The following is a 26709-nucleotide window of genomic DNA, read 5'->3' on the forward strand; positions in this document are numbered from 1 at the left end:
GCCTAGAGAAGTAAAGCAGACAACCCTGTTAGCAACTGTCCATAAAATAACAGCTGAATGAGAGCAACAATTCATCAAATTCGCATAGGTTAAAGGTCATTAATTTCTCTTATTAGACACAACGAGAAAAGTATACATTGGCGAGTTCTTCAAGATGATACAATTACTGAGCTCACGTCAGAATTTATACATGTAAAGTCAGCGAGACTAATTCATGGCAGGTTGTAACTCACTTGTGATTTAATGAGATATCGCAAACTTTTGTTGATTCAATCAATTTCATTCACAGCACTGTTCTTATATTTATTAATTATATTTATTAAAACTGTAAACACTGCTTTTTTTTGATTTAGACAAAATTTGCTAACCTTTCATTTATGCCCAATCACCCCATGACTTTATAGTGCTATGACACAACAAGGTAACAAGTAGTGTTCTACTGATGACAAAATAATAAACTGATTACAAAATTTTAAGTTGCACAATAAACACTGATTTTACAAAAGCAGACATCCTTAATGGGTTGTTTCAGAGGATAATGAGTATCAAAATTCTCATTATCACATACTGACAGAATTGTACAAAAAAGAAAATTTCTGAAAAAGGTTTCCATAATAGAACTGTATGAATATTTTAGGCTCTGCATGAGTGATTATGAGATAATTTCAAACATACACTCTACACACACACATACACACTGCAGAGATAAATACATACATACATACATACACACACACACACACACACACACATACATCATTTAGGTACAGATGGATGAAATTAAACAGGTTACCATATTTACCTTATTGGAATCTAGGTCAATCAACCATACATCATCAGGAAGCTTTACATTCTTCTTGTACATAAGGAAGCTTGAAGGTACTCCTATTATGAAGGGAGTTGGTGCTAGCAATAACTGGAACAAAAATAAAAACTTAATCACAATTAATACCTGACAGTGTCTATATTTATGTAGTAAAAACACACTGGTATGAACACATAAATAAAATAAACAAGAGTCCATAGAAGGGACTGATACTCTACTGATGGAAAAGATTTCCAGAAATAAAGGTAAGATGGTTTCTTTTTTTCAAATGCTGAGTACTGAAACAATCTCTGATATTATTTAGAAACTCCAACATACAAAATTTGGTAACAAAACTATTTTCTTATGTTTTGATTTAACCTGTAAGTGCTGTACAAAATTCTCTGTTATGGCCTTGGACGTTGAACCTGATCTCATTGATAGAACACATCAATAAACATGTATTAATGTCCAAATTTAATCTCATAGTAAGTTTATTTAAATCTGTAATATATTTTGGGCAAAAAAATGAAGTTAATGCAGTGAGATTGTCCAAGGCATTCCTCTGATACATCCTTAACCTGGTTTAAAACATAAAAAAGTCCCATGAGGGGACTTGTGATAGTGTCTGAAAAGAACTGTCTGGAATTTAAAGATAAGACCAACTTTTATATTAAAAACTGATGCTTACGTACAAAAATTTGATTGACAAGACTTTTAAATAACCCCCTGTGGCAGCCATATTGAATGTAAGATCTGCACCATTTTCATTTTGGACAAAAAGGTAAATATTTGAAGACTTTTGGTGAAATATTTAGAAGAATCTTTTCCAATATGTTCATCGTAGTAGCCATCTAATTTTTCAAGCCAGATCAGCACCGTTTGTATTCAGGACCAACTGAGAGCCTCAAGGGAGATTAATTGTATTAAAACGAGTTACCCCCTTTAAATAAAGACATTACGATTATTATAATAATAATAATAATAATAATAACAATAATAATGAGGATTTTGTATAGAAGCTCTAAGCACTTTACAACATTAGACAACACCTATAACAAAAAACATACATAATGATATGATTACAAAAAACAAACACCATGAAATTAGAAAACATAAAAAACATGCTTAAAATATTTAAGGTAGGAAACATTATTAGGTCTTTAAGTTTGTTCTTGCAGTCAAAATAAGTGAGTTTTAAGAGTACTCTTGAATGGGATCACTGTGTCTTTATGTCTAAGTTCAGTGGGTAATTCATTTCACCTTGCTGGGCCCTAGTATGCAAAAGAACTCTGTCCATATGACTTCATTTTCATAGTGGAAATAATGAGTATACGATTGTCAGAAGAGGAATGGAAGTATCTTGCTGGTGTGTACACAAGGGTCAGGTCGGATAGGCATGTTGGACTGGAGTCCGTCAGTGAAACGTAGCACAGAGAACAAATTTTGTGTTTGATTCTGGATCGAATGGATAGCCAATGTAGGGTACGGAGCAGCAGGGAGGTGTGGACTGATCGTGGTACTCTAAGTATGATCCGAGCAGCTGTGTTTTTAACTTTTTGAAGTTTCTGGAGCAGATATTGAGATGAACCAGACAGAATGAGTTACAATAGTCCAGTCTTGAAAGTACTAATGAACACACAAGTGTTTTAGTGGCATCAACTGAAAGATATTTGCAAATTGAGCTGATGTGTCTCAGCTCAAGATATGCAGCCTTGCATATGTTCATGACATGTTGGTGCACTGTCCAGAGTAATACCTAGGTTTTGTACTGATTGTGTGAATTTAATGTTGGTGTTAGCAGCAGGGAAGTTCTACAGACCAGACTGTCAGACCAAAATAAAGCCTCCTACGAGAACTTTCTCCGTAGAAGCCTCAGATTTCAAAAATAAGCCTTCCTACGAAAATTAATTTGCGTAAATTCACTCCCGACTGCAATTTTTTGTGTGCAAATTCAATGATTCTAGACAAGTAAAAAAGGGGGGGGGGAATTTATTCTGGTGTCGATGAAGTTTGCGAAGATTTGGCTGCAAGTCTCATGAATAAAATTGATCGAGACCGATTCGATACCTACTACGCGGATCGTGAAGGTTAATCGTGACAAAACCATGCGGCGTTGCCTGGGCGCAGCTGAAGAAAATTTTAAATTTGCTTATGTCCATATCGCCGTTGCACCAAGTCTGATGAATATTTCTCAGCGTGTGAGTATCGACGCCATTGAAAACCGACAAAATATTACAATTGTCCCTAATTACCTTTGGAATTTGCGTATATCGCTGCGTCACATAAATCACATCGGTATTCTTGTGTCGGCCACGCGAGAATATCCTAGCCGGATTAGTTTGCTTATCCAGCATAACATCATCGAAAACAACAAGATTATTAACATCGCCATCTAAAATTTCCACTGATGGGGTTTCATTGATGTCTGTGATGAATTCGATTGTGCCTTCGTCGGTATTGTCGCTAAATTCCTTTAGCACTTGATAACAACGCTGATCATCAACGGACGGTGCAACCAAATACAATTTGTCCCATTTTAGCCATCGCATTATCAAATTTAGCAACAATTGAGTCTTTCCAGAACCAGACGGGCCAATAATTATCATCCTTATCGAATTCGGTAATACCGCGTTGTGTTTCGCTTGCTCGCGTTTCTTCGTGGCTGAAAAATCAATTACATTCATGTTACTAGAATACATGGATCTATATTGTGTTAAGTGTCGCACGCGCACAGCTACGATAAATCCAACCGAAATCGTCACACGCAATAACAGGAACGCAATTGCAGGAGAATGCGAAGTTTGTAATACACGCAAATTCAGATTTGTAAAAAAAAAAATAGAAGAACCGGAGGAGACATTACCGCCTCCATGAAAAATCTACCCGGGTTGCCCTGGGCGAAATATCCCGGAGAGAAGCATCTACCAGGATACAATTACTGCGGACCTGGTACGAGGCTCAATATAAGACTCAACGATAATAATCAACCAAATCCCGGCGAAGATCCAGTAAACGCCATCGATAACGCGTGTTACTATCATGATCTTGCGTATCGCAGCGGGGATTTACAACAAAGGCATCTCGCTGATATTAGGCTAATTCACGCACTAAACGCGATTCCTGACAAAAGTTTCAAAGAAAAATTGGCAACTTGGTTGATAAAAGGCGCGATGAAAGGTAAATTAGTACTCGGCGCTGGTAAATAATAGTGGAGCAGATATATTATTCTCCGCGAGGATTCTGGCGAGGAAAATCAGCAATAGCCAAACTCGCCAAGGCAGCAAAAGTAAAACAATCCACCGCTGAATCGTGGTTATCGAAACAGGCAGTCTGGCAAATTTATCTTCCTCCGCCTAAGAGAATACCGTATGCGAGTTTCTCAGTCAGCGTCCCTAATGAAGTTCATCAAGCTGATTTAATGTTTCTTCCTTACGATACCGTCGACGGAGTCACATATAAATACGTGTTAACGGTTGTTGATATCGCAAGCAGATACAAGGAAGCCGAGCCGTTATCGAATAAAACAGCAACGGAGATCGCTAAGGCGTTTAGCGAAATTTATTCACGATCTCCATTAACATGGCCGAAGCTTCTCCAGGTTGATCCAGGTCGAGAATTTCTTGGCGCGGTTACTTCACTGATGAAAAAGAATAATGTTAAAATCCGTCGCGGTATTGTAGGTGTTCATCACAATCAAGCTATCATTGAGAGATTCAATAAAACTCTCGCGGAAAGATTATTCGGATACCAGTACGCGCGTGAATTTATTCAAGATAATCGATCTCATGATTGGGTAACAAGATTACCTCACGTGATTAACGCACTAAATAACGAGACAACGAGAACAATAGCAATGAAACCTGCAATTGCAATTACAAAACCAAATATACCCCTAAAGCGAGATTCCACAATTCCGCCTGTGCTAGGTAGCGTCACGGTCAGGTATTTATATAAAGAAGGCGAGGCTGAAGGAGGAAGAAAAAGAGCAACTGATCCAAATTGGAGCGTTACAACACATAAAATATCCGCCGTAACAAGATCATCGGGAAGACCGGCAATTTATTTCCTAGATTTGCTAGCGCCACAACGCGGATTTACCAAGGAGGAATTACAAATAATACCGAAAGATACTCAACTACCGCCGGCGTCATTAATGTGAAACCGAATTCTACCTAACTGAGATAATTTTCTTACTCGAGACACGGCCAAATATACCAAATTTGACCAGGAAATTCTATCATCTACGATCCAAACCTGGCCATCTACGGTCAATCCTTGCGATGAGTGTATCGTTGTTGCGTAGCCTAATTTCCATGGCGATCTTTCTGCGTTTATCGCGTCATTAACAAGATTAATATCAACAAGAATAATATCGTTCAGTACCAAGATCTTTTCCTCTCCGCAAGGTAAAGTAACACTGATATTTTGTTTCCTGGTATCAGCGGGCCTGTAACACAACGGCACCTGCAATGTTGGAAATTTCTCGTAATGAAGCTTGAATAATATTTCCTGAATAACATCACGAACAATTTTCCTACTAGCAACGATCAAATGATCGGGACGCCACAAATTAAGAAAAATATCCATCGGAGTCTCGTCGATTATTCTTCTCATCACGTCACATTGAATTTTATTCGGTTGTAATCGAATTAATTTCTTAAATTCAGTCAGTAAAATATCATCGGATCTGTAATCAGCGTCGATTTCCTCATAATAGTCAACAAAGTTCCTGAGCCATTCGTGAGGAGATTCACCATCAATAGGATCAGGCTGGCCATGATCTCCGCACATTACCACGGCGGTATTTTTTCCCTCCAGCCAGATCAGGAACGATTTTAATACAACTAAATTTACTGTGCAAATTTCATCAAATATTATAATTTTGTTGATATATTTATTTCCCATGCGAGCCGAATCCCATAATCCACCGCTGTATTTGAAATAACTATGATACGTACCAGAATCAACGCCGTGTTGCCTTATTTCTCGCGCTAATCTGTGAGTTGGAGTCAACACTATCATATCGGATTTCGCAAATAAATTTATCGCTCTTGTTGTTTTACCGCTACCACCAGGACCATTCATGTAAACGAATTTGTTACGTGAAATTGGATCAAATGCAGATGCAGCCGTCGATATTTCCTCGTATTTATCTCGATGAAATTTATCGCAATCTTCGACATCGGCGTCCTCACAGTAATCTAGGATATCCTCGTTTTTTATCCTCCAAGTTCCCCAAGAACCATCGGCGATTAAATTTTCTAGCCTATACTGGTATTTCTTATCGATATAAAACGAGTCCGTTGCGACCCTTACCGCGATATCAGAAAATTTATTTATCATCGACAGTAAATTTATACTCACATAAGCGAGCATCGATGATCTCAAATGCGTATACTGCGCTGATTCTCCGTCGAGATAAGTGATTACGGTACCCAATTTTTCTCCGTCAATGATAATATTTTCTCTGTTACAGAATATCCCTCGCGATACTGTATCGGCAATAATAAAATCCATCTCGGCATCGTTGATAAACAATCTAGCGTGTCGGTGTTTATGATCAACGGATCCTCCTTGAGTAAATTTGCCAATTATTTTTCTTCCGATATCTTTCGCGTTTTCACAATCCGTCGGTAGCCACACCTTAGTTTGTTTCCTGTATGATATAATCGCCTCGCTCACCGTCAATGATATTAACATCGACGAATCCAGCATATACCTCAACAACACTATAGGAACCCATCTGCGTTGAGATAAATGCCGACCAAACCAAATATAACAAATTTTATGTAAATTTTCAGCAAATTCGAATGAGGTAACATAAGCGAATCCGGTCATGACAAAATCTGGCAACGGTCCGTTAATTGCTACCCTTGTCATTTCGTTGGTGGGATGGCCAAATTTAGCAAAATAATCCGCACAATCTCCGTATCCAAGAAAACTTCCAGGATAGCACGCGCTCATATCAACGGAGATCATATCTTCGAAGTAATATTTGGTATTCCACAATCCGCCATGGCCGTATTCGATACAGCTAAGTTGAATATCAGCGAGGTATTCATTCCTTGTGGGTTTCCACGAGTTTCTTTCTCTGGCAGCGTGAGCAGCAACAGACGGAACAGTAAAACAATTTGTCAGTAACTGATCAGGATTTGACGAATATTTCACCGCGATATTTTTCATAGATTCATGTAATTTTTCATCACGGTAAATATCTCCTCGCGGCAAGATAAACTGATCATATTTTTCTTCGCTCGAGAATAACCAAACCGATATTGGATCAGATGCGGCTAATATTTTGATATATCGGAACATGGCATCAGCGCCTTCCACGGGATAAAATTTAACAGCGCGATCTCGCGGGAATATCATTACCGACTGCGACCACGCATGTGAATTATGATCAACAATCTCGATTGGAACTCCTCGAGATCTATACGGCGACGAATATAATATTTCTCCTGATAGCGTTTTCACCGTGATAGGAAATTTAAGTTTCTTGCTCAATACAGCAACATCGTCAATCGATGCGCCATCAACAACTGTCTTTGCCCATGAGTTAATTTTATCCAACCTCAACTGAGTCAATCCGGATCCACGACGAGCGTTTTTCATATGCTCGATAACACGCTCAGCCACGCAATTTATCATCGGTGATTCTTTCATCGCAGGTAGATTTTTCACATCCGGGTTGTTATTCAGCCGATAAATTCCATAAACAACAGCACTAGATGGATACGCCCTAGCATAATAAGGACCATCGATTCCCAATAATAATCCTGGCTTCGAATTTTTATCAAGAACGACGTTTTTCTTACCGCCACGCACGGGATCTCATTTATCGCGAATAATCCAAGTGTCGTCAGGCATTTGTGCGATGAATTTTATTCCAAAGATAAATCGTTCTTCCTTGTGTTCGGATTTTATATGCTCGATTATCTTCTTGGCCCGCTCCAGATTCATCGTAGCATCAACAGAGTTAGTTTTCCATGTCGACCAAACATGAATCCCCCCATCATCGAGGAATTCTCTCTTGGCACGATCAACCTCAGGTATGATATATTCTGCCTCATCAAGATCAAAAATATCCATTATTATATTTTAGACAAATGTTTAAATTATATCATGCAATGCAAATGGATACCAATCGGATCAACAAAATCATGCGACAAATCCTGCAGAGGCGAACATTGTGGCGCTCACATATATGCGATTCGACGAGGCAGTAAAGGACCACAGCGGTGTTTAGTTTGCCAAGTTGGCACTCGAGGAAAGACACGATTGTGTTTGTCCTGTGGAGGGAAAAATTATCGAGAATTGCTCAGATATTACAAAAAGAAATCTTCCTCGGTGATAACCTGCGAAGAGGATTATATTAATCGATTCAAGGCAAATTATGATTTAGACAGATAATTATTATATAATGGAAATGAAATCGACGATTCCTGCAATGAAAATCACGCACGAGTATAGATCTCATCCAACTATCGAGGGTTACGAAGCATCATCGGATGGTACCGTCAGAAATATCAAAACAAAGAAAAATGTTGGTTTCGTTTGTAATTCAGGTTATCTCATATTTACTTTTGGTCCAGCAAAGAGAAGAATTGCGTATTCCAATCATAGGTTTGTATACGAGTGTTATTATGGACTAATAAAAATCGGTCTTGTTATCGACCATATCGATGGAAATAAACTTAACAACAAACTATCCAATCTTCGCGCGGTTACACAAAGCGTAAACTGTAGATCCGGTAATTCTGGCAGGCACCCTAAATACGCCAAGGCCGTCAAATTGATAAATCAAGCAACGGGCGAGGAGATGATATTCGAATCGATGACTGCCGCTGCGAAATATTATGAAATTAACTCACAATCGGTGAAATTTGCAGCAGAAAAAAAATATAAAGCAACATTTTCATATAATCTCGGTGAATGGATCAAATTCTCCTATATCCCAATAATATTCGACGAAGAATAATTGAATATTACAAAATTAATATAACATGGATGAACAAACCATAAGCAATATTATCGAAGCCATCGATGACCTGAGAAAAAAAAATATAAATCTTCCCTCGGAGTTGGACACGAATAAAATTCGATCCGAATTCGAGACGATTGTTCAGGGGAAACTTGAATACAAATACACGCTGCCGTCAGAATACAAATTAATAAAGAAAATCCAAATTGCGATGTATCAATCGCTTGCGACTGTCAGCGATGATCGCGTCGAGGATTTTGTTAAATTATCTACGCTGGTAGAAAAAGCTAGATTGATTTTATCCGACGAATATGAATCAAGAAAAATTACAAGTTCACGCATCAGACAGCTGAAAAAACTTGTCGATGAGAGCAAGGCCAAGGAAATCGCAGACTCTTGAATTTTCCTGAATATTTTCGCAAACAAAAGAAAACAAAAATTAAAAAAATCTTCCAATTTTAAAATTTTCCCTGGATTTTATTTATTTTTTTGCCCATTTTTCCCTGGTGGACAGATTCTCACGATTTCACCAGCAGATTGATACTTATCGTTTCTCCGCGTATATCAAGCAAATTTCCTTTCTGATCCGTTAGTTTGAAATTTATCCTCGACAATAATCGATTATGACATCTTAGGTAAAACGGATTTACTGGTTCTTTTATTATCAAAAAACCCGGAGATGCGCTAGGTGAAAACGAATACAAGATAAATCCCTGCTGTGCTTGATTTGACTCTGACGAATCAACATTGTAACTCCCCTCGACAACATCCGCGTGAAGATAAATCGCGATAACTTCCGTTATATTAACGATACCTGGCGAGATATGCCGCCCGCCTTTGGTCGGATCATTATCGTGTCTGAGAAACAGCGCTAGTTGTTTTTTCTCTGCCCATGCGGCGTGTAATTTCGGAAATAACTCATCGATGGTATCAGTGGCGGATTTTCTTAGTTTATCAACGTCGTAACCGGGGAATTTGAAATTTGGTAATGTCTCCGTGGTTAATTTATGTAATTCCATGAATTTTTTCTTATTTCCTGAATTTTTGATCAATGTAAATTTGATAATAGGAAGAATATAATCGCCGATTGATACATCGTCGATGATTGCCTGAATGAGCATTTTATGATAATATTCAAGATCATTCGCAATTCGATTCAAACTTCTCACAACCCCTGGGAGAAATTCACACAATATTGATTTATTTTCGATACATTCATTGAAAAATGATCGAAATTGAGAGAGAAATATTTTATGTACTCTATTAAATTCGCTGATGGTTTTTTTTACATAATCGCCGTTTATTGGGGTTGTTGTAATTTTTTTATATTCGCCAATATCTACCACTGTATCCGCGGGTGGGATTTTGGGAAGAGCCAACCATGAAATATATTCCCCTCCCCTAGAATTAAAAGAAAACACAATACGATCGCGTTTATGTTGCTCCATGAGATCAATGGCCTTATTGATTATATCAAAGCTGGATGTAGGGAATAATCCCAAATCCTCGTCGGTGACAAAGTCGGATTTTTTTGGTTCGGGCTGCCTTGATGAATCCAACGAGGTAAACCCGGGAGTTGTATCATCCGATGTTTCCACAGGCGGAATTTCAGGCCAACCTAATATGGTCCTAATCGATGATTGGTAAATATCTACCATATATGGTGATTTCACTTCTATCATCGATGATAGCGTTGGTTCGTGCGCAGATATCTTTATTCCCGGAGTAGCATCGCCGGTTATATTTGATATTCTGGTGGTAAATTCCTTATCCAGCTGATCAATTTCGTAACTGCCTGTTGGTATACCAACATGTATCCAATCAGGTGTTCCATCGGATTTGTTTTTGTTGGCAAAAACAAGTGAATTGTTTGATAATAATCTGCCGAATGATTTCGATCTAACATTAGGCCAGCTGTTGTAGACACGCAATTGTGTTGACGCAATTTCTTTGACGCTAATTGGTGTTGGAAAATTGATGCTAAATTCAGGCTTGGTTGAGCTTAACGATATTAACGTTGTTGTCGGCGGTGTCGTGTTTGTCACGATCTGGGCTAGTTCGGACATTATTAATATTCATTTGTTCAATCTCCGAGTAAATACCGATCATTACCGAAAATTCTAGATCGGAGATAACGCCGTCGTTGAGACTCTCCGAAAGCAGCGATGATAATTTCGAATACGCGTCGTTGATCTTGGTTAGTTTATTTTTGTACAACGATAATTTCTCACTCGTGCACGAGGATATCTTTTTCGCTACGATATTGAGAACACCTGCGATTGTCGTTGTTGACGAGATTATTATCGTTGCTACGATCGGCGCGATTGTTGTTACCGCGGATAAAATTATTCCCGCACCAGCGACTACCGCGGATACCGCGTACACAGCAACATCGATGGCAACTAATCTACGCTGGTATTTCTTTATTTTTGTTTGATATTCGTCTAGTAGTTTTTTTAACGAATCCTGCCATGATCGTGCTTGATTATAACGATAATCCGATGCGGTCATTTATTAGTTAGTTTTCAATCAATTGCGGATCGGTTTTCCGTTTTCAAATGATCTAAAGTCATCTATCTCAGCAACTGAATCTACCGTGACAATTACGATCGGCTCGAGTTGACCAATATTTTTCCAACCGGATAAATATTCGAAAATTACAAAATAATGCACTGGTTCCGTGGTGGTTCTATCCGGTGGCGTTAGTTTAAAAGTTTCAGAGTGATCTTTATCCATGGAAATAATGAAAAATCCAGGATAATATTCGTAAATTTCATGACGATTTGCCGTCACGTTAAATTTTGTTGACCCCGATATAACATAAACTCGATATACACCCCGAATTTGCGCGATAAAGGTAAAAGAATCATTATCGGGTGTCCAGGTAATATTTTGTGTATTCATCATAAATGATACATGACAAGGAAGATCTGATGTTTCTACCTCCACTGGTACGCAAATTAGCGCTAATTTTGGAATATCCAACGGTGATATTTTTGTGTTGATTTCGTCAATTTTTTTAGATGCGTCGAGAAGTTTCGCGTTGATATTTTGAATTTCTCCGTCGTAAACTGATGTATCGACTTTTTTATTTGCTAATTCTCGTACCACGGAGGTTTCCTCGGATATTTTAGTAACATCTTCGCTGATTTTTTTTGTTTTCTCGTGGAGATCATCGTGTGATGTTTTATCGACTTTTTCGTTTACGATTTGGCGTACCGCGTTAATATCATCGTTGATGGATTTTGTTTTCTCGTCGTGTGATGTTTTATCGATTTTTTCGTTTACGATTTGGCGTACCACGTTAATATCATTGTTAATTTTAGTAATATCCTCGTCGATTTTTCTTGTTTTCTCGCTGAGATCGTTATGTGATGTTCTATCGGTTTTTTGAAATATTAGTGCACGTGCCGATTCAATATCTTTGTTGATTTGGGCGATATCCTCATTGATGGATTTTATTTTCTCGGTAAGATCGTTATGTGATGTTCTATCGGCTTTTTGAAATATTAATGCACGTGCCGATTCAATCTCTCTGTTGATTTGGGCGATATCTTCGTTTATTTTCTTTGTTTTCTCGGTAAGATCGTTATGTGTAGTTGAAGAGGTATCGATGATTTTTTTTATATCCTCGTCGAGTTTTTTACTGAGATTTTTTGATGTATCGTCTAGTTTTTTAAGATCGTTATTTAGATTTTTGAGTCGCTTTGATAATTTTTCTTGAGCATCATCGTAGGTTGTCTTATCGACCTTTAGAAGAATCGCCGTTGATAATTCCTTGTCGGATTTTTCTACATCCGCGATATCAGCCTTCGATGGTAACTTCGCGATAATATCGGTAATATCAGCAATAGATTTTAATACCATCTCCGATTGGCGAGTAAACTGACTGATATGATCATTATATTCTTCTCGCTTGATTATATCAGCTATTTTGACATTACTGGTTTGTAATCGCCCTTCGGTATTTTGAAAAACAGCAACTTCGCCAGGGTCCACCTCTGACAGCGATAGAAGATTGTTAATATCGCTCTTGGTTGCGAATTTTGATAGATCGACGTCAGTCACTTCTGCCTTTTCCTTCCTGTAGATAAATCTACCGTAAATATCAACCATGATATTTATCTACAGCGTATTCAAATACAATTTTGTGATACGGACCGGATGATTTTGAAATTGCGTCAAGAATATTAATTGACTCTGGACCGCATATTGGCGGATCCGCTAATGTCTGCGTTGGAAGTGTCGAATACCAAATCGGAAGTTTCAACGAAGACACGTAGTTGATAAATTCATTTGGTGGCGCTAATCCGTACGAGTCAAAGTAAACGACTTCGCGAGGATTAATCGCGTAGGCAATCCAATGCGTGCCAGGGCCGGTATTTTTATCGAGATTTATTATTCCCGTCTCGGTAGGGTTTGGTTTTTCTGGTAGTTGATCTCGCATAAATACGCCTCTGAAAAATTTTATTTTTTTATTCTTTGCTTCGCTAAGTAGATCTAAATTTGAATAGGCCGTGCTAATCTTAGGCCGGATCCGTATGGGGGGCGTCTTAGATAAAGGCCGGATCCTTTTTGTTGTTTTTGCATCATTTTCGCGATTATGGGAGAGAGGAGGGGAAATAATCCTCCCTTTTTTTTACGGTACCTCCCTCCGGTAACTTTTCTTGTTACTGTGGAACCTATTTGGGAACCTATACCTGTTAGCGCGCCTAATCCTAGTGCCTTTCCAATCATCGGAAGAGCCAATTTCGCTAGCCCCAATAGAGGAAGAAATCCGCCTGTTTTGACCATATCTCTGATGGCGCCTATGGAGAGACTCACATGAACACCAGAATTTGCTGATTTGGCCTTGGTAAATCGTTCACGCTGACCTCTAGTTAGCGATAGTTTGTTAGGTCCACCGTGAATTTGATCATTTTTCAGTGTTAATTTCATACCGCATCGCTTTGATATCGCTGTTTGGAGTTTTTTCATCTGACCTGGGGTCAGAGTTACACTGACGTGTTCGTATGGCATATTAATAATCGCTTAGTCTAAATTTGGAATTTATCACATATTCTCGACAGGAGCATCGATGACTCTCATTTTACCGCTAATGCCTTCCAAGATCATTGTTCTATCGCTGAGGATTACCGCGATGGCTCTTGCTGCTCCGCCTGTGTTAATTCTGGCTTTGAAATGGATATCAACGACGGATTGTTTTACCAAATCGAGATGCTCCAGGGAAAAGTAATAGATGGGATAGCGAGTATTAAAATCCAACTGTGATATTTGCAATCCGGTATCGATATTTTGATCGCGGCCCATGAAACTTAGCAAGCGATGATACGCGCGGGCCGTCGAATTGGAGGCAAAATCGATGGCTATTTCCTCCGATGGCTCTTGCTGGCCGTTTATTCTCAGTGAAACGTTTGTTGCCGCGAATTTATCGAATATCATATGACTGTGAGTTTGATCGTATCTGTTTGCGGCTTGAAGAGCAACAAAGATGTGCCTAGGTGCGGAAACGCCCTGTTGTGACGCAATTCGCCAAGTAAATATTCCGTTGATATTAACATCGCAGGAGTCGGTCATCGTTGTCAACCAGGACATAACGGATTTTCCACCTTGATTCATGAATGATAATAATTTTTCTTCCTCGAGTATCGATGGGGTTATCGCTGGCATCCACAGGGTAAATTTGTTTAGGACAACTTTACCGACATTAGCGGCATCCCCGCTCACTTCTCTCCAGATAGCTTTGTCACTGCCAGCAGCGTCTCGAACGAAAGTTATCGTGTGTTTCGCTCCGTAAATGACTTTTCTGAAATGTCTGCAAAATCCAAAAATGTGAGATAGCAGAATTGCACAGGAAAATCTTAGTTCATTCGCAGTCAACATAGCTCTTCTCGTGGCAAATCCAAGATTGTAATCTTCATTTACTTTTATCATCACACTTTCGACGTCTGCGTCAGCATTATTAGCGTTATTTCTCGGTCTCCTGGCGGTATACTGGATATGACCAGCAGTATCAGAGTTATCTTTGGCGAACATCATACTAGGACCGGCCGACCTGGTAAAATCATCCGAGTATCTCGCTAGGCCTATAATCGTCGTTGCTATATCAACGTTGTCCGTAATCGATTCGATTTCTCTTCCGTCGATCATATAAGTGGCACTCTTGAATAAAGCCATGATGCCGTTATTGACGAATCCGACTTTAAAATGTTCGCCAAAGTTGGTATCGTTTGTCCTAATAATTCTCCCAACAACCTCGATATATGCCTCAGATGGAAGAAAATATCTTGTTGTATCGTGGACTTGAATTTCCAAGCGATTATTTGTATTTGGGTCAACTGCATCGTACGAGAAATACTGGAAATCTCGCACGGATGTATCCCTGCCTACAGGCTCGTCCATGTCAAACACTTCATTTGACACTTGTGCGAACATTTATTATTAAGAATATCATCTAAAACGAAGACCGCTACCTGAAATGAAGCTTGTATTTGCTAGATTTGTCTTAGCAATTTCCTTTGCTAGATTTGTGTTAGCGACTTCCTGCGCTAAATTTGTCTTAGCGACTTCCTGCGCTAAATTTGTCTTAGCGACTTCCTGCGCTAGATCATTTATTTTTTTATTTGCTGCGTCGTTTATGGCTTTACTGATTTCGGGCGGCATTTCTCTGGTGATAGGCAATTTGACGGGTTGTTTTTTGCGCATTAAATTTAATATTTTACTTTTGACAACATTGAAGCCCTTGCTGGCCAAATTACCGATACCAGAAACGGCAGTCTCGCCGATCTTTCCTATTGCTTTTAACCCGAGCTGTTTGATCATGGGTCCAATTTTAGGTATTATTCGCGTAAAGAGACTTCCAACAATATCGCCGAATCCATTACCGTGGATATATCTGTATACGGGCAATCGAGAGTTTACTACGCGGACCTGTCTGGGTCTGCGTTGATATTTGTGAACAATCATGTTATTTCAATTGTGTTGTTTTAATCGATGAGTTCATCGACAAGTTCCTTGTAAATGTGAGAGTCGATGACACCGCCGCGGAATAATCGCTGACAAATATCTGAGGCCTCGTTGATTATTTCGCGAGAGTTATTTCCAGCTCGTTTTCCTCCGATTAATACCTCGAGGCGAGATACATCGTTGACAACGCTGTCAGGGCAAACGGTATATCCACTTCCTATCTTTGGTTTTAAAAATTGCGATGGCGCGTCCTCGAATTCTTCTTCTTTATCGGGTAATTCTCTCACAGTCTTTTGAAATTTTTTGAATCCGGGGTGATCAGGATCGATTTTCTCTCTCCATGAGGCAAAATACACAACGGGAACCCATTCCTCGGGGGTATATTTTTCAAAGGCTGCGGGACGTAAATATTTGCCTTTTTCGTTGTAACCGTATTTTGCAATTTTGACCAGGTCGCCTTCATTTAATCTTTGAATTCCAGTATTCGTAAAATCTTCCTCGGGTCTTCTTCCAGCGATATTAGAAAATTCCATCGGTCCAGTAATTTGAGTAGATGCATATTTCTCAAATTGGACAAAATTCACATCATCCCCCCGGCTTGAGATTTACCAAATTTTAATCGGTATATTGCCTTATACCATTTTTCTCGTGAATTATAAAAATTTGATCCCACATCCGTTAAATATTGATGTCGATCATCAAAGCTGCTCCTCGCAAAATATCCGAGTTCATCAAGATTATTATGACTAATTTTGTATAATTCCAAATTCATTTTGATAATTCCACCTTCGTTAAATTTATCCTTTATATTTGCAACAGGATCAGTTCTTTTTTCCTTCTTTTCTTTTTTTTCTTCCTTTGGTATTTCTTCCAGTTCTTCTTCTTCTTCTTCTTCTTCTTCTTGTTGTGCTTGTTCTTCTTCCTCCTCTTTTATTCGTTCTCGTTGTGCCCGTCTCCTTTGTTGTTCTTCCCTTAATTTCTCCATATACCGCTCCTTCTCATCTTCTTGTTGCGCTTGTTCTTGTTGTAATTTTTTATCTTCATCTAATTCTTCAATAAGTTGACTCATCCTCAATTCTGCTTGTGTTTTCTGTAATTGTTCTCGTAGCGCTTGCTCTTGTTCTCGTTGCGCTCGTGCTTGTGCTTGTGCTTGTTCTTGTGCTTGTGCTCGTGCTTGTGCTTGTGCTCGTGCTTGTGCTCGTGTTTGTGTTTGTACTATTCGCTCCGGCAACAATCGAGTGTGTTGCTCGATATCCTGTGTCATAGGAATAAGTCCCTTCTTCCTGAGTTCCTTATCTTCCTTTTTGTCGCCGTATGCGACTTGCTCGATTGCTCCAGTGACTGGACTCAACAACTTTGACGATATCTCAGTAATTCCATATTGAGAATCTTCGTAATCACGAACATTTCTCTTAAATAATCGTTTTGTCGGGATAAGCTTCCTTACTGCCGCTAATTCTTCTCGCGCTAATCTGGCAGAATGAGGCTCTCCAACTCTACTAGCTTTCCGACTCATATTATTTTCAACTATATTGTTTTAATGCGAGGTAAAATTAGGATCAGCAGCCAAACTTTGCAAACTTCGTCGACACCAGAATAAATTCCCCCCCCCCCCTTTTTTACTTGTCTAGAATCATTGAATTTGCACACAAAAAATTGCAGTCGGGAGTGAATTTACGCAAATTAATTTTCGTAGGAAGGCTTATTTTTGAAATCTGAGGCTTCTACGGAGAAAGTTCTCGTAGGAGGCTTTATTTTGGTCTGACAGTCTGGTCTGTAGAACTTCCCTGCTGCTTGGTGTTACTGATATTTATTGTTTGAGGTAAAGATGTGAATGAGAAAGTCTTTGTGTTGTGATCAGAATGGCCTTAGTTTTATCATCATTCATCTGCAGCTTGTTACATGTCATCCATGATTTCACATCAGAAATGCACATCTCTACACCTTGGATGGTAGCATTAACTTCAGTTGGGTGGCTAGATTTGTATATTTGGGTGTCATCAGCATACAACTGGTGAGACACTGGATGATGATCTATGACACTTGAGAGCGGCTGAGTGTACAGAATGAAGAGAACAGGTCCAACAGACCCCTATGGAATACCACAACATAGATTAACTGGGCTGGAGTGTATTCCATTTGCAGACACAATTTGTGTCCTGTTGACCAAGTAGGACTTGAACCAGAGTATGGCTGTATCATGAATGCCAAATACATGCTGGAGACGGTGAAGTAATATATCATGGTCTATTGTGTCAAATGCTGCAGACAAATCAAGGAGGGTGAGGGCTGTAATCTTTCCGCTATCCAACACAGAGAGAATGTCATTAACTACTTTTAGAAGAGTAGTTTCAGTACTGTGGCAAGGGCGATATGCAGATTGTACATTGCTAAAAAGACTGTTTGAATTCAGATCATATGAGATACAAGCTGGGACAGAACAACCTGTTCTAAGATTTTTTATATGAATGGGTGATTAGAAACTGGGCGGTAGTTCTTTAAATCGTTATGGTCTAGTGTTGGTTTCTTCAGCAGAGGCTTTACAATGGCAGTATTGAAAAATGATGGGAATTCCCTGGATGAGAGAGATATGCATTAATAACATCATTTAGTGATGGCAATACTGGATCTAAGCACTCAAGCAGCAGTGATGTTGGGACTGGATCAAGTTCACATGACTTTGGTGCACTCTTCATCATGATTGTACGAACGAAATCCATAGAGACAGGTTCAAATGCTGCTAATGGTTGCCGCTCAAATTCTATATCCCAACTGTATGGTGACAATGAGTTAATTGAAATTGTGGTGTGAAGCTTATCTATAATGGTTTGTACTTTGTCACGGAAGAAATTTGCAAACATGTCCAGAAGGTCAACTGGAGAGAAGGTAGTTGGAAGTGGTGTATATTTGTTCCTTGACATTATTATTATTATTATTATTATTATTATCTTAGATATCAGGAGTTGACTTCTCATGGGACCACATGTCACTATGATTTCCATTTAGGACAAATAGCAATAACAAACTTTTCAAGATGTCTGCAGTGGTGGCCATACTGTATTTTAAATTAGTACCACTTTCAATTTGTACCAAGTAGGTAGGCATTGCAATATTTTTTCTGGTGAAAACCCAATGTTGATATGACTTTCATTCCAGGAGAAAAATTGTCAAGATTTTCAAGATGGCTGCAATGACAGCCATATTGGATCAGATTTGTATTTAAGACCAAATGGACACCAGAAAAGTCTTACTGTGAAAACCTCCTGTTGATATGACATTCTATTCAGAAGGAGTAACAATAACAAGATGGCTGCTGTGATGGCCATAATGAATATAAGGGTGGCAGCATTTTCATTAAGAACCAACAAGACATCATAAGTAGTCATCTGATGAGAACTCCATGCCAATATGACTTTCCATTCAGGAAGGACAGCTATAACAAGATTTTCAAGATTGCTCCAGTGATGGTCATCAGACCAGCACCCCATTAGCAATCTGAAGGAGTACTGATATGATTTTCAAGATGGCTGCTGTGTAAGCCACATTGGCTGTTTGAGTGGAAGCATTTTCATTTAGTTAGCACAAGATTTTCTAGATAACTTCCTAAATTAATCATACTGAAGGTCAGATTTATACTATTTTAATTCTAGACAAACATTCATATCATAATAAATATATTAGTGAAAAAGACAATGTCAGTACAAGCATCCATTCAAAAGAAGCAGCTGCAACAATAGTTTAGAGGTGGCCACCATGGCAGTCAGATGGGAAGTGATAAGCATCACTGTTATCAGATACAATAAGCATGATCGCCATTCTGAAGGTCTGATTGTCACCACTGTTACTGACGACCAACTAGACATCATTAAAAATCATTTTGTGCAAACCCCATCTCACTAGGACCAGCTATTTATGTGAAGTAGCGAACTATAACGAGATTATAAGGATGCACACAATACCAGCCAAATTGCATGCCATATCAGCAACAATTTCATTTAAAATCAACCAAACCTGATAAGATGTCTTTAAGTGAAAACCCTAAAAAGCTATGGTCATCTGTTTCTGAAGTGAAGCAATCAAAATTTGTTTATGACAAAGGAGATATCACTAAAGCTGTCATCAGGTACCCAGGTACTTGGTTACCTGCCCACTGATAATAACCCTGGTAATAAAAAAGACAACTAGTTACCCGTTAAAAATGAACCCAACCCCCCAATACATACAAAAAACCATCAGAAGCAAGCGAGACATAGAATAATGATTACAGTTCAAGGCTCATTTCGTGTGACTGTTGGCTGTTTCTTGAATGTGAAACCACAAGTCACAAATTCATTATATTTTGATACATACACAGGAGACCAGTCTAAATTTTAAAAAAAAAAATGGTTCCAGATAATGAGAGAAATGGGCTTTATTGATGTGATCTGTGGATGTTGTATGACTGAAAAATGTTAGGGGAGAGGGATTTTGTTAAAAACATCATGTTGCATCAGGAAAAGGATGAACCAATAGCACTTCACAAATTTTCAAAGAAGAATTCAACAGTGATGTAATACAGCATTCATCATTTGTAGACTTGACAACCATTCTGTGAAAGTTAAACATGTAGCCTAGATAAAGCGAGTGTTATGCATAAATAATTTATCAATTTGTTTTGTTTCTATACTCTCAAACTAACCACTAATCCACATGGATTTAGCCGATTTGTGACAAGAATTTTAACTGCAAATCCAGACTCCAGTAAGTAGTAACAATAAATGTACGTTTTGATAGTTTTCTGTCAGCCAATAAATCAGCCCCAAACCTGTATGATATTGACTGTCAGTTTGTGGGCTAATATTGCCCATTCATTACAATTTGCAGACAATTTTGTCTGCACACATCCATGTACATTTTGTACATTTCTCGTGACTGTTGAATGAATGGTACTTTTGGTATTTCTATATCAAATCCTATATTTGGCAACTTGTAAATCCACATGGAATAACACAACCCTCTCTCATGTGGCCATTTTGAATTTTGCGCTAGATATGGCTATTACCAAAAAACAGTATATGTCTAAACTATATGCAGGTGTTTTCTGGAAAGATATGCATACAGCAAAATTGCACATTTTAATAAACAGGTGACATCAGACCCGCATATCATCCATCAGTATCAACACTGACTTTGGGTGGGGTGGGGTGATTTATCGGACAAAGTTTTCTGTAAGTATGGCATGTAATATATAAATTATTCTTTTCATGTTCAGATTACGCTTTTTTTTTTCATCACATATTAGCAATAATTATGCTTACATCTCTCTTGGGGTTGGCATGTATGAACCTACAACAAAGTAGTTCAGGTTCACATTTAATACAGTTCCCCTTTGATTGAGTACCCAGGTAACCAAGCAAAAGGTTTGAAAGGTACCCAGTGGTAGTTTCCTAAAATTCTGACAGCTTTAGATAAGATATCACAAGAAGTCTTGCATTGAAAAACCCCATATACATGTAGATATAATATTCCATTTAGAAGAAATAAGCCATACAAAGTATTTCAAGATGCAAGTGATATGGGATGTCAGAATGTCATCATTTTTTGTTTGGACCAACCAAGTCTTTTGGTAAAAACCCAATATAGCTATACCCATCAATTTAGGATAAGTGGCAATAAAAAAATTTTGAAACTATGTTGTTGGTGAGATTTACTGCAAACAGATGTCATGTGTCTTAGTGAAAACCCCAATATGACCATCTAATCAGAATGAGTAAGATGCTCAAGATGGCCACTATGGCAGTCATATTGCTGTCTAAGGTTGTACCAATTTCATTTAAAACCAACTAGACTTCATAATAAGTCATTTTGTGAAAACACATATCAACATAACCATCTGGATAAGCAGTAGTAAGATTTTCCAGATGGCTGCCAAAAAGACTATAATGAACATCAGACTTTGACATCACTGGAAGTCTTTCACTACAAAACCAATCATGACAGTCTTTCATTCAGGTGAAGTAATGACAAAAAAGATATTCAAGAAGGTGCCATGGTGCTCAAACTGAATGCCATATCCGCAGCACTTTCATTTAGAAGCAACGAGGCATCATGAAAAGTCTTTCATGAAAATCCTGTATCAACATGACCATCCATTCAGGAGGGGTGGTGACCATACTGGACATCTGAAGGATACCATTCTCATCTCTAGACCTTGTGATGAATATTTTTGTAAAGTTTTTGTCAATAGTTCAGGAAGAGCAGTGATAACAAACCTGTGCTAACAAAAGAGAGATGAAAGGCCATCACATAAAAATCATCTGATCTATGACAAGTAGAGGTAATAAAATTACCAGAATTCTGCAAACAACATGTTATGAATACAATTCATCAAGCATGGGGGTCATGGCTTGCTAATGTATAAGGTGTATGTGTGTGTGATTTGGATTTTTGACATAGCTTTAAAAAAAATCAGTCATATCGCTATGATGTATGTAGTGTGGCAGTTTATAGTGATGCCTAGCACTGCAGCATCATGCCGCAGACATGTAGCATGAAGTCCCACCCAGTCACATTATCTTGACACCAGGCCTACCAGTCCTATCACTAACCTCTTAATGCTGAGTGCCAAGCGAGACAGCTATTAGTACCATTTTTATAAGACTTCGGTATGACTTGGCCAGGGTTCAAACCAACAAGCTCCTGCATCCAAGGCGGACACACTAACCACTAGACCACCAGAGCAAGAGGTCATAACACTTTATGATAAAATAATCTGTGCATGGAGAATCGGATCTCTCAAAACAGATGGTTCCTAACAGCTATTTTCTTCCAAGACAGGTTAACCTTTACTAGTTCTCGCATATGGGCCAACAATAAAATCAGTGAGAAAGTTTTATAACCTCAAGTGCATCAATTTTTAACCAGTAAATATTTTTAGATGCTTGACTCTGATCAATATTTGGGAGACTACTTCTCCATGCAGACTGGCACACAAAATGGAACTATGGACAAGGCTGAAAAGTGCTACTAATCAAGAACCAGCCAAGGATCAATCAGAAATTTCTTTGACTCAGAGTAAAATGGTCAGTCCACATCCTTTCTTAATGCAAGTAAATCAATACTCTATCCATAAATGACTAAATACATAAGGATTCAAGAATAAATAGAATTAGGAATGTGATCTATACGGGAGAAATCCTTGCTGTACTTAATATTTAACAATATATATGTACAGTAGTAGGGTGAAAACACAAAATGTACATACAATGACCCACACATGGAGCTGAAATGAACAAATTAAGGTTTATCTGAATGTGATGCTAATTGCCTGTGTACATGCCAGTCTACTGCATCTGATTTGAAATAAAACTAAACAAAATATTTATGCTGAATCTGCTGCCAGAAAAGCAATACATACATGAATGTTGTATAATTTGCTAATGCAAATGAGACAAAAACACTTGTACAGTCTTAACAGTTCAACCTTTTATTGATCACCTGCTATCTTAGTCTATAAAAGATGACAAGTAAAATCATTCAATATTTGAACCTTCCAACAGGTTCAATATGGCTTTTCAGAGGGGACATTTTTCCAAATAGAGCTGGGGCATCCAACCTTTTTTGGGCTAGAGGTCAAAACATAAAATGCTTAGGACGTAGGCTTAATTAAAAAGCCTATTTTCAGAAGGACTGCCTACATGGCTACGGGTCGCACAATGTTAAGGAATGGGCTGCATGTGGATTGTGGGTTAGACATGTCTTAAGTAGAAAATTAATTGTCACTTGTATACTGAAGTAAGATTCAAGTTGATTTTGTTGCTTTCAGTTAGTGAATTGTGCTTGTAACTCAAAGGGTGCAGGTTCAAATCCACTACTGGATTATCCTTGGCCAGTAACCATTGTGTGTCCTTCAGCAGGGCATTATACTCTAATGGCCTCTGCACTTTTTAAATAATAATCTTGTTTTGCTGTGCATTTAACAGCAAACACAAACACCATCCTGTTACTGAAAAAAGTCTAAATTTTTGTCATTAAAATGTAATTTAAAATGAATATCAACCACAATAACTATCTTTATAAGAAGTTTTTTCCTTAAGTTCGTGTGCAAGTTAAAAAAATTAATAACAAATATATACTTTTCAAATCAAATTTGAGAAGCAAAACTGACAAATTCCTACACATAGTATGTCATTCAGCAATTTCTCAACAAATTTTGTAACCATTACTAAGATCCAGGTGAGAAAAATTCAGCAGCTGTCTCACATAATTACATTACTATCACTGACTGAAGTTCATAAAGTCTCTTTTACAACACACACTAAATAAATTCAATAAATAGTTTGCTGGAGTTACAGGCAAGAAACCTGAAACCTAACATAACTGTATATTTACTGAACGGCCTGCCAAACTTGCTTTCTAACTGTAGATTAATATAACAAGATCAATGATTTATTATTCTGCTCAGGAAAGACAAATCAATTCTGATACAGTTGGATGCATAGAATCAAAGCTTCTAATGTGACAGCAAACTATTAATGGAAATCCAAGTATTGCATTCAAAATGAGACATTACTGCATGTGAAGCATATTGTAATGTGTTGAATTTTGAGTATGCATTATACATTAAAATTTTATTAGTCAAGCCAGCAAGGTTTTATGTGAAGGGCTACTTCGGCATTTTCCCATGTTAGTTGTTAAATTTCATGGGAGAAAGAAAGGTCAGCATATGTGACCCATGCATCGCAAAGCCGTTTTGTCGTTTTCACCTGAAATTCGAGTAGGAAACACATTTTGAAAGCTATTTCTGAATGCATCTGAGAACACCAAATCCCAGGTGATCTTTCAATAACATACTGCCAAGTTGTGTTAGAAACATCATTTTTCATTGGCTATTTGGCTCGCGCATGAGCAGAAGGGTAAAAGTTGGAGTTCTTTTTTGGTGTGTGCTGAACGGACCCATTATTTTTGTAGTGAGACCACTCTTTATTCCAAATGCCCATCTTATCCTATTTTTTGCAAAGGTTCATCTGTCTGTTTGCAGTTCATACCAGTTTGCCTTAGATCTGAGACCAAAAAGTCTAAACTCCAGACACAAAATCGGAACCTAACCACAGGCGTATTTTGGATAGAAAAAAATCAATTAGAAAAATTGAGGTTTTTCATCCTGTATTCTGAAGTGCAACTAGAAATTCCAGATTATTTGGTATCATTGCAGAGATACATCTGTCTACCTTTCTATAATACCACCCACTTTAGTGTATCATGCATGACCATGATGCTAAAGAGCTCGGCAGTAGGCTACTACCTCCTGCCACATTAACTCATCGCTAGGGGTTAATGTGTTAACTGTTAAAGTCACCTTATGTCAGAATGTATGCAGTGTTTAGATAGCTATTTGATGCTTTCTGAGTAATGAAAGTATGAGAATTTTATATACATATAGAAGGTGATACAAACTGAGACTGAGTGGTAATCTTGTCATTCAGGGAAACAGCTCTCTGCAACAGTTTGAGACAGTCCGAAAGACAGAAGTCCGGCAAAGAGATCAAGCAGGTAGTACAGAAAGATCAAGAAAGATCAAACGTATACACATAAAGGTTGGAAGACGTGGAATACACGGAGATGAAGACGGAAAGCGACGCTAGGTGATGCAAATCAGTTGTGGACATTGTGCTCATTTCACTACTCTCGTTATCATGATGAAATGAATCAATAATAGAACACTGCTATTGAAATTCTCTAACAAATTTGTTTGAATTGAATCTGATACTATGAGTTTATGTCATTGATTAAACTGTTATTCTCTTGTCTAAAAGGGGCTCATATTGTCTTATTTCTTCTCAGTAGTTATGCTCATTTCTCTGTTGATGTTCTATCTATCCACTGACACCAGGCAGTAAAATCGAGGGAGGTCATCCTCTAGATAACGATAGCAGAATCTAATTAACCACAACTGTTTACCAAGAGGGAACATTGTTACAGTATCCATTTTCTAGTGCAACTCAAGGAATTCACCTAATTCACCAGCTTACTGTTTAATTGTTGAAACCACATATTACTTTATTTAGCAATAACAAGATTTTTAAATTAATGACCGTGACTGCCAAATTGGATTTAAGATAGCCATAATTTTCATTTAGGACTATCTAGACAACAAAAGTCATTTGGTGAAAATGCCATGTGAATATGACCATACATCCAGGAGGAAAACAGCATGGATAAGATTGGTGAATGTCATATTGACATAATTCACATTTACACCCAAGCTACATATCTGGCATGACTTCATATTAAGGATGATTAGCTATATCATGATTATCAAGATGGATACCATGATGGCCATACTGTATGTCAGATTGGCAACATTTTCATTTAGAAATAAGGAGATATCATAAGAAGCCTCCTGGTGAAAACCCCATGTCAAAATGACTTTCCTTTAAGATGAATAGTGATAACATGACTTTCAAGATAGCAGCCTTGGTGACTATTAGATGCTTGATTGGCACCATTTTCATCTGGGACCAACAAGACATTACAATAAGTTTTTTTAGTGAAAACCCTATGCTGCTAATACCATCCATCTTGGAGGACCAGTGATAATAAGAGTTTCAAGATGGCCACAGTGGTTGCCATACTCAATGTCCAATTTGCACCATTTTCATTTGGGACAAACTAGACATCATATTAAGGAGAATTTCAGTGAAAACCCCATGACAACAAGACTTTGCATTCAGAAGAAGTAAAGTAAACACAAGAATTCCAAGATGGCTTCTATGGTAGGCACATTTAGATATCACATCAGCAATGTTTTCATTTAGGACCCACTGGACATCAAAATTGATCTTTCAGTAAAACCCCAAGATGATGTGGCCTTTCATTCCAGAGCATAAGCAGTAACATTTTCATGTTGTGGCAGCCAGACTGGATGTCTAAGTGGCATTAAGGAGCAATAAGACTATGGGCTGAATGTGTG

At 38.1% G+C, this 26709-nt stretch overlaps 1 protein-coding gene across 1 annotated transcript in view; it reads right to left on the reverse strand.

The window, feature by feature from the left end:
- Positions 1-26709, reverse strand: part of LOC149785784 (MAP kinase-activating death domain protein-like) — a 274806-nt gene that overhangs the window by 209890 nt on the left and 38207 nt on the right. Inside the window, exon 6 of the mRNA XM_089979703.1 lies at positions 803-916. Coding sequence (XP_089835829.1) covers positions 803-916 — 114 coding nt within the window. The remainder of the gene's footprint in view (positions 1-802; positions 917-26709) is intronic.

This window comes from Sinohyriopsis cumingii, chromosome 13 (genome assembly GCF_028554795.1).
Source record: "Sinohyriopsis cumingii isolate HCF-2022 chromosome 13, ASM2855479v2, whole genome shotgun sequence".
Classification (NCBI taxonomy): Eukaryota; Metazoa; Mollusca; class Bivalvia; order Unionida; family Unionidae; genus Sinohyriopsis; species Sinohyriopsis cumingii.